This window comes from Manduca sexta, chromosome 21 (genome assembly GCF_014839805.1).
Source record: "Manduca sexta isolate Smith_Timp_Sample1 chromosome 21, JHU_Msex_v1.0, whole genome shotgun sequence".
Taxonomy (NCBI): domain Eukaryota; kingdom Metazoa; phylum Arthropoda; class Insecta; order Lepidoptera; family Sphingidae; genus Manduca; species Manduca sexta.
The window spans coordinates 3,144,638-3,154,846 of record NC_051135.1 but is presented as its reverse complement, the minus strand read 5'-3'; the positions used below and the strand labels follow the sequence as shown (position 1 = coordinate 3,154,846).

The following is a 10,209-nucleotide window of genomic DNA, read 5'->3' as shown; positions in this document are numbered from 1 at the left end:
CTATTAATGTTTTTTTACTGTATTTTCATATTTCTCTCCACTTAACTTAACATAACTTTTTGTAACCAGGCTTGTTATGGCAACAGGGAAATGCACTGATCAAAAATGTCAAATATACTGAGTGCAATGATTTATATTAATCAGAATTGTAAATTATTTGAAAATAGATTTAATTGCAAATAAAACCGTTAAAAATAAAATGAACTAAGCCACGATAACTATTTTATCAAGCTTTGTCTACTATATAAGTAAGAGTTACAAAATATAATAAAGAGTAACAAATCTGTGGCCAAACACAAGCACATATACATACGTACTATCTGAATGTGCTGTTTGAGTTAATTAATGTGTGTGCAATGCATTGTATGATATACCGATACCGCTGTTGTCAATATGTATTAATTTGTATGACTTTTATTATATTATAGATGTATTATGCTGTTTGTAATAATAATAATGAATGCGTTATCTTAATCAAATAATATAAATAATATTACTTCAACATTTTAATTTTACTGTTTTATTGGCGACATTAAATTACAAATAAATAAATTTGAGTACCTCGATAAAAAAAAATTAAGAATATATAAAAAAATGAAATCAAGTAGTTAGATATTTTGGTTATCATATACTTAATCATAATAGCATATAATAAATGGAATTCGAGTATAAAATTCGGTGGGCCTTATATAATATAATATTTGTTAATGATTACAATAGGCTTTAGTTAACAATTCATATTTACTGGTATTGTCTTAATTTGTTTAGTTATAGTTCTCTAAAACAAACTTAAGTGTAGGTGGTGTTATGAAGAAACTGAATTTCAAACATAAAAATAATGTGATAACTTATCCATCCATCTAATTCCAAAGCCAATTAACACATAAATTTTCTTTTTTTAAATAGCACTGACTACCTCTATCCTCATTTTAGATATAATTCCAATACTCTGGGTCCATAATTATATGAGATAGTTGTGATTGCGTCTCATTTGGTAAAATATGTCAATATCTGCTCCATCGCTTCAGGATTTTCTTCGGGCACCCAATGTCCAGCCTCGAACACTGACCAAAAACTAAGCTGGCCCACTTCTTTGTAAAAACCATTTCTTTCGCCGGCAATACGATTTCTTTTAACATTATTAAATTCTTTCGCCCCATGCCAATTCAGCTTATGAACCCAATTAGATGCAGCTGTAAAAAAATATAAGAAAAAATATTTTAGCTATAAACACATAGAAAACCTTTCATTTTTTTGTTCATGATACATACTATATGCCTACATATAGTTATTATTATTCGTTTGTATCAGTTATTGACATTTTGCTGCAGTTCTTTTAGCAATATTATTTAACCAGAGCCTTGTTAATGGTACAAAATACCGACCAGACTACTTAGAATACGATTTTTACTTCAGAGTGTATGCAATAGAGTCGACCATCATGGGAGTTTCCAGGTTTTAGCCCAATCAAACAAATCAGAATTTTTTATAGGAATTAATCCTGGAGCAGTCGACTTCTTTTAAGTACAACTGATATTTGCACTAAAGGTCTTAAAAGATTGTGGAACAAAAGGCTATCTTCCCCGAAACCCAAACTTATATTATTAACTTATAATCTACCTTGGTATTGGTAGAGTATCAGCTAATAAGTTCATCGAAATGTTTACAAAAAAAAAAACTAGAAAATGTTTAGTGTAAATAGGAACCTACTACGGTTCGCTTAGTTATTGTTTTAATACTATCAATATTATAAGATGTGAAAATAATTGAACATTACCTGCCAATGGAGCAACCGCATCCAAGTTTCCGTTGTACACGACAATTTTCAAATTGGTTTGATTTAATAGTCTTTCCACTGAAAAATAATATTTATTATAGAAGTATAATAACAAAAGTGTTTTGAATGTTTTTATTTCAAATACGGATAGATAGGTACAGAAACTGACTAGTACTAGAACTAAACAGAAATATTTTTGTTATTAAAGCTCTTTAGATACTTTAATAACAAAAATTGAGATAATAACTTTGTAGATAGGGATGATGTAGCTACTTAAAAATTTTACTTACAGAACGAAGTCGAAGGCATTAAAAAATTTGATTTTAAACTGTAGTAAGCGTCGGTCGATAAATATTTCCATTTCAATGTTTGATTTACTTTAAATAAAGTAGGTTTCACGTATAAATTCATAACGGAGTTTAGTTTTGTTAACGCTGGATAAGGACTCGGCGTTTTCAGATTATTAAAATTTATCTCCCCTTCTTCATTAAACGTTGTAAATATAAGAGTATCTAAAGCACCAGCGGAAAAATAATTATGTGTCTCTATTGATTGTGCCAACTTTTGTACTAATTTAGTAGTTGTCAAATATATATCCCGGTCGATAAAGCCCTGAAATACAAAGAAAAATACTTACGAAAATGGAGCGTAAGTATTATAACCTACCAATGCGAGGCTCTGAGGGAGAAATATAGTTTACAATTTGTTGTTACGTTTTTGTTAGGAACATGCCTCCTGTACACTAATGCTGCTTTAGGATCTCCTATAGCCCTGCATGGAAAGCTGTGTCAATTATCGTACGAGCCCCTCGTATATCGTGAGACCCGACACAAATTCCCTGTTTACCCCACCCTAAATCTTCCTCTGACGTGTCATATCCACTTATAAAATTTAATGTTGATTTCAATTGTGTATTATTTATAATTATTATCTTAAAGGAACTTACCATGAAATATAAAAAATCCGGTTGACTCAAAGTGCTTTCTTTCGGATTCACCCAACCTCCGCCAATAGCAATACCTTTAAAGTTAATCTTTAAACCTTTTTTCTTAATTGCCTTAAAAGAAATAATATGAAAATGTTATTTTATACTCAACTAGGTGCATATCTGCTTATTACTTATCTCTTGGGACCACATTCCTTGGTTATACAACGTCGCCCCTGGAGTAGAGCGCCATGACCGGCCGCCCAAGGTGGCCGAAAACAATAAGCTACGAAATTGCCGAATACAAAAAATATTACCTACTTTCCTATTATTTTATTAACATGAATTGCCATAGGTACAATATGATACGAAAGTGTCGACTTTGGCGCCGGGAGATAATCTCGCTCTACCTTGAGCAAGAACCAGGATTGACGTATAATACTTATTTTTATGTATGTGTTTATAACAAATTATACACAATAAATTAATAATATAAAAATGTACCTACTGTGTGTAAATATAATCCCAATCTGGGAACAATTTTACCACCGTAGCTTTGACCAATTAAATATGTGGGCGTTTTTCGGTACTGTTTGTGTCTTTTAAAAAACAATTTTATAGCTCGGCACAAGTCTAAGGCTGAAAAACAATCATCATTCGACTTAAACTTAAAACATTAAAATAATAAAGATTTTAAATAATATAACGCAATGAAATACTCACCCACATCTCTGTCTGAGGTAGCGAGTAGAGTCTTATTAGTGACATAACTAAAACCAACACCCGCAGGATGATCAATGAGGAGCACATTCCTGCCTTTCATCTAAATTAAAGATTATCGTTTGCTTAGCGTTTACTTAATCATAAATAAATAATAATTTAAAGTAATAATTTAAACACAGCACTGGCTTACCCATGTATGATTGCGTGGTTCTAAATCCATATTTAAAGGTCCAAATTCGCCGAAATTACCTACACCGCTCGCAGCAAACCCCGGGCCACCCTGGATCCATATTATTAAAGGTTTTTGATTTGATTCTATTTTTTTACCATCTGCGTAATAAAACCAATAGAAGAAGTGCGCTCCTGGACGCGTTTCCAAATATCCGTGGCTGTATTGACGCGCCAATGGATACGCTTTTAAAGCTTGTATGTACGGGTTTAGTTCTAAAATAACAACGTTTATTATAACACATAAATTATTATCTTAGATACACACTTTAATGGACTGATTGAACGGGTTTAAAAATCTACCTTCAGGCAAAAATTCTCCCGTAACACGCATCGCAGATATCACCAAAACGAATATTGTAAACATTTTAAATTACCAGTTAGTCACTTCCGAAATTCACATGTGAGCTTTGCCACCTCTCTAAAGCGATTAACCACAATTAAACCAACACTGTATGATGATATCATAACACCTATTTACCTCTACTACATTAACGAGGTAAATCAACAAAACATGGTGAATATGACCCTATATTCATATTCTGTCACGCGCTTGCAATAGGGAATATAATAGAATGTGGGTGGATCATTTAAACTAAGCTATCTCGAATAACACAAGAGGACTAGCCCTAGCGTTTGCGTAAAATGTTATGACAAAATGTTTTAGTCTCAAAGGTTATGCCTTGATATTCAATCATCCTGTGTATATCTTCTCTATTGTTACGAAACAGACAATGGAAGGTCAAAAACGTGGTAAGCCTTTTGATTTTATACTTTTTAGTTGTAGGTGCGGGAAATGTAATAAAAATAAATTAATTAGTAAAACTTTATTTTTTAAACAACAAATCAATAAATGAACCAAATATACTATTTGTATTTAGCCTTCTGGGTCTTGGAAGTTCACGACTTGGTGGTTCGTTGATATATTGGTGTACAGTCGTTGGAGGAAACGTCGTGTAACTTGTGTAATATTTCGGCCTCCGACGGACATCTCCACTATCAGGCCTTTTGGTGGGTCTCACAGGCGTGAACCCCACAATATTTCCAAGAACACCACCAACTACATCCGGGCTATAAACCGGAGACTCTTGTTGACTATTTTCATGCACGGGCTTCACGTAATCTATGGACGAGAATGAATAATAAATTTTTAATTAGAATAATAATAGTTTTTTAATTAGAATTCAAATACATGCTCGTCCCACATGCAAAAGTCCATACTTGACACTCCAGTGCAATGGCCGACATTGCGTAACTAAATTTAGTTATAAACAGGTTCCTCAATCTAAAACTTTGCTTTTGAATTATTTGTACTCTTATCTTTTGCGAATACCGCCAACATTTCTAATTGGTAGTTAAGAAGTTATTGAGAGTAGGTTAACATAAAACATACATTTGATTTTAGAGCCTCCTGGCCCATGCCTTTAGAACTTAGCAAAATTCTGTTTATTTTTATTTCATACTAACTGCTGGAAACGCAGTGCTAAAAATCATTTCCAAGAAAAAATAAATATTATACCTACTACTCAAATCTGACAAATACTGAGTAGGTACCTAATCCGATAATCCAAACTAATCTAAGTAGGTGTTATAAAAATTATGTTTTCACCGGACTAAAATTTATTCAATTCCAAAAACAATCGTCTTGAATGAACAAAATAATTAATTATTAAAAAGGAGGTAAGTCAATATCCCCTAAGCGTTAATGAATCAAATTCCATGGTGCCGTGACGATCACCCGAGGAATTATAACAGCAAACCACCGTCACAATTGCATGTGTGTAATGTGAATTCGCTTACATCACGCTTTTAACCCGGAATGGGTAGGCAGACGTAAGGGAACCTACATTTCGCCTGTATGTTGCGTCCTATGGTGTGATAGTGGGCGAGCTTATCGCAATATCGGCCACAAATTTCTGAATCCAGGCTGATAATAATCAGAAAATCAAAATCACCCGACCGGAATTCAAATCCACGACTTCAGAGCCGCGTCCTATCGCCGACGCAGTAGAACTACGCCACCGAGGCAGTCAATATGTATTCAATCTATATATATAAAAATTAATCCCTATTTCCCTTGGTCACGCCATCACGCGTGAACGGCTGGACCGATTTCACAATATTTTTTTTTTGTGTTTGTTATTGTCATGAGAAGGATCTTATGAAAGAATAAACTAAGTAAGTTAAGCGAAATAAGAAAAGTTTATTTCAGCGATTGACAGAATGCGCGCTGCAAATTCATAGTTAAGACAGGACAACGTCTGTCGGGTCAACTAGTGATTAATAAAATTAAGTCAACGTGCTTTGAATAAATCAACACAAAATAGTAGCGCGGGCACATTCAATGTCAGTTGAACTTTCAGAGGGAGAACAGTCGGTCGAAACCATACCCATTCAAGGAAAAAACAAAAAATTGATTTCAAATTATATATGATTCGTTTTTTAAATAACTCTATTGTATTATATTTAATTTGTATTTTAGTCCATTGAAATGTTACATTTTTTAGGCCTTACCTTGCGTTTTTTAGAGGACGCAATTTTATTTTTTTGAAGTGTAGGGGGGTAAATAGTTATAGGATAAATAGTTTAAGAGATACATCGTAAAAACCATTTCAACCTCTATTTTCAAGATGGCGGCCGTGGGACAAGGGTGGCGACCCCACAAACTTGGTTTTAGCTTTACACTGACCCCCCTACACTTCAAAAAAATAAAATTGCGTCCTCTAAAAACGCAACCCCAAATATAATTTTTCAATGGACTATTTCTACGTATCTGACAAGTAAATGTAAGGTAACAATATTGAATTCTATAAACTGGGTGCGAACATTTTCCTTCCCTGAAAATATTATAATACCTATAGGACGAAGGTATATAACACAGTATGTTGAGTAATATATTAAATATTCACCTGACGGTTTCTGTGCTAATGGCGGACGGTAGTTATTATTGCCGAAGGTTCCTCCGCTCCAAAATGGCGGTCGTGATGGTGCGTTTGGTCTTAGGGGTTGAAATATTGAGGGAGGCCTATTATTCGGTCCGTAGTAAGGTGGCCTATTAAAAAATTTGTCGAAGAAATTACTCTTGATAGACGATCCTTGTCTCCTTTGAGATTGATTTGTAACTGTGAAAATAAATTATCATTTCACTTATTTACCTTTCAGAACAAAATACTAAAATAACTTAGGTAGGTACTCATTATTATTTAAACCCTAATCTCCATTAAATAAACTTTATAAACACTTTTAATGAAAAAAACTGGAATCAAAGAAACATTGACAATTTATATAGGTACTTAAAGTACCTAGACGGTGAATTAACGTAAAAAACATTTTTTAAGTATGAAAGACTTACTTGAACTAAGATCATTTTCGTCGTAATCTTCAATCTCACCACATTCATTGTCAGATTCATCTTCCTGGGGCTTTTCTTGCAAATCATTTAACTGTGAGTTACTCTGTGGACTGCCAGGAGTAAGTAAGTCATAGAACGCGCCAAACGTCCGACTTTCACTTCTATCCCATGTCACAGTTCTTCGTCGAGGCGCTATCTTATTAGTTGGACACAGTGGACTAACAGTGATAGCTTCCAATGACACGAAAAAATAAAATAATCTGAAAATAAACAACAGTTATTACAGGTTTTATAACTTCAACATAATTTCATGAGTCTCTTAAATCAAAGAACAAAAAAATTAATACCAAGATAGGTCCTACCTACCAACATTACATAAGTTAGATCCATTTTCCATCAACAATAAATTCTTTGCTTCTCTATATTTAACTACTCGAACGAATTATTTGTTATTGTCAACATTTTTAACTTTCCGCTAAGAAGTCTAAAAAATATCTGACTAGTCTGCAGGCCATCATTGCTACTACTACTCAGCGTCACCCACGCAAGTGAAATGAGTTTGTGTTTGAGCAATAAAAGTTCCTTTTACGGTGGAAATGGTCGGCTTAACCAACCATTTCGATCAGATCCGTGGTATTTCCAAATTTTAAAAAACAAGGACAGGTATATTTTAATTAATATCTATTTAAAAGTCTCTATTTTTTTCACGATTAGGGCTTCCTTTATTATGTATTTGATACGTATTTTTTTATAGAAACCCATAAATATTCACGAACTGTAACCGGTACTTTCGCCAAAATATATAAATTATAATTGATCGCATTGAAGTCATAAACACCTACAACTTATTTAATAAAGTTAATCAGAGGAGTCACCGAAAGGTACTCACGGAAGAGTCAAAGATTTAAAGTCAGGCTATAAGCCCGATGGTCACATGATATCGTAAAGTATCCCGGCAAACAGTATGTAAAGCTCGCATTGGATCGGAAAGAGTGGCGCGATTGGAGGCTTATACCCAGCAGTAGGTGAATACGGGCTAATTCGTTTGATTGAATTAGGATCGCATCGAAAACAAATAAGTGACGATGACTCCTCAAGTTTATTGTTATTTGTAGAAAAAAATACACAAATTGTAGTTTCTGTATCTAATACTCTAAAATGTGGACTGATCTAAAAGTCGATAGCATGACCCCTCCAATAAATATTCCATATAAATGCCACTAATACCAATATACAAAGTAGAGGGAATCTACCTAGAATTTGAATTCCCGGTCAGATTCTGCTTTGATTTTTATTGTTTTAAATGCCTATGAAATTTGATACAATACGTTAATTAATTACTATAAGACGCCCTGTAATGCACTTTCTCCGCAAAACCTAAAAGGAGGTCCACCGTAACCATTCAATTTTGAAAGTGGTCTGTAAAAAGAAAGTTTCGGGACCTCTTTTTTAGTTTAACATATATCTCAGTACTTTATTCCGCAAATTTGCCGAGGACTATCATGTGGGATAACGAGCTAAATACGAGTAGTAGGTACTTAACCAATGTTATTATCTATCAAATTATAAAACACAGAAGCCAGAATGTATTTAAAATGCATTGTTTCAATACATCTGTAGGAATTTATTGTATATAAATTTTCGAATAATAAATGTTAACACCCATTTCAAATAAAATACAAAACACCATAAAATTGTATGCCAAAAACAATGAAGTTAAGTAGGCACCTGCTCAAAATATTTGAACTTTCAAACAGTTAGGACAAAAAATTAAACGCTAATAAATCTGTCTTACTTAATATTTAGGCAAGGATTATCCTTTTAGAGCGGCACCCATTGACATCAATTTGGTAACACATAGAGTGCCATAATCATAAGTGTCGTAAGATATTGTGAGTAGGCAGAGGTAAACAATTTGGCCATCTTAAAAACCAAAATGGTATTGTCAAGTTCAACACTCTTATTATTCTTGTTATATTCTTACCTAAGATAACTGTCTGCCCTAATTATTTTAACAGGAATATTGTGGTATGTCATAGACATAACATATGAATAACGAGTATGTACGATATAAATAATAATTATTAGCAAAGTTTCTGAAGTAGTTCTGTTACATTATTTTATATAATATATTATACTACTTAGCCATGCGATTTAGGGTATCAATATCGAAATTTTGAAAAGGTTTGTTTTTTTTAGTCTTCTCACTTTTAATCGTAATGACTACATAAATTTAAGCTTCACTTCACACAAGACCGCAGTTCCGGCCTCGCCGTGTTCCCCGTCCCCCCAACCCTTTTAATAGATCCGGCCTGCGTGCTGACTAGTGACTAATACGGTAATGGTTAGATTATTAATTCGCTACGACCACGCATATCCATAATCATTGATGTTTCATCCTCTCTCAGTGACCGTCCTGAACCGAGGTTCGTAACTCGTTAGTGGGTTGCCCTTAGCTTGGTAGCTTAATTTTCTAGGACTGTGAGAACCTTTTTTTTTTTTTGTTTTCGCGGAGAAAGTGTCTTATGACTACCGCTCAGCCTTCGTGGGGGGCGACTGAGCGGTTATGTTGGGGTCACCGTGCCTTACGACCCGGCATTGCGCCGCCCGGATTTGATGTCGACCTTCAGGCGGCCGCCGGGCCGAGTCCCTAACCTATATACAACGCACGGCATACCAACTAAAACTCCGCGGTGGCCCTCTTCGGCGCATTAGGGACGACTGCGAGCTTCCTCTGACAGAAATGTCTAAGTCTACTTCCACAGCCGCCCCTGCGCGGTGCCGCCTAGTGCGGCCCGTCTCCCTGTGGGGGGGCTCAGGAGCCCCGCGCACCGAAGGACGCCCTCGGCGTCTACGGCAGCATGAGGCCAACTGCACACTGCCGTCCATCCCGGGGTCAGCCGAAAATTGTGCAAAAGCCGCACAAAAAATGCACTAGGGCAGACAGCCCCCTGCTGCCCGCCGACGACCCCCATCGTGGCCCCTATTAGTCGCCTTTTACGACAGGCAGGGGATACCGTGGTGAAATTCTCCAAACGCCCCCAATCCACAGGGCGGAGGACTGTGAGAACCTAAAGCGCTTATCCAAAAGTCCAGTGTCTTTGTATAAGCCGGCCCTTGCCAGGACAACAAAAGTAGTGTCATGTTAAAAAAAAAAAAAAAAAAAAAAAAGCATATTAAAACATGATAACTTAGGTATGTAGT

General features: G+C 35.1%; 2 protein-coding genes across 2 annotated transcripts; both read right to left on the bottom strand.

The window, feature by feature from the left end:
• Window positions 1-333: 333 nt before the first annotated feature.
• On the bottom strand, window positions 334-4,327 carry LOC115445047 (retinoid-inducible serine carboxypeptidase). The gene is made up of 8 exons (XM_030171133.2): window positions 3,957-4,327; window positions 3,616-3,869; window positions 3,426-3,525; window positions 3,211-3,341; window positions 2,724-2,834; window positions 2,068-2,389; window positions 1,778-1,855; window positions 334-1,193 (listed from the first exon to the last, which is right to left on the bottom strand). The coding sequence occupies exons 1-8, from the start codon at window positions 4,018-4,020 to the stop codon at window positions 988-990; spliced, it is 1,266 nt and encodes a 421-aa protein (XP_030026993.1). The 5' UTR covers window positions 4,021-4,327; the 3' UTR covers window positions 334-987.
• Window positions 4,328-4,450: 123 nt separating this feature from the next.
• Window positions 4,451-7,395, bottom strand: LOC119190077. Its single transcript, XM_037441129.1, has 4 exons — window positions 7,376-7,395; window positions 7,006-7,265; window positions 6,563-6,775; window positions 4,451-4,776 (listed from the first exon to the last, which is right to left on the bottom strand). The coding sequence occupies exons 1-4, from the start codon at window positions 7,393-7,395 to the stop codon at window positions 4,481-4,483; spliced, it is 789 nt and encodes a 262-aa protein (XP_037297026.1). The 3' UTR covers window positions 4,451-4,480.
• Between the last annotated feature and the right edge of the window lie 2,814 nt (window positions 7,396-10,209).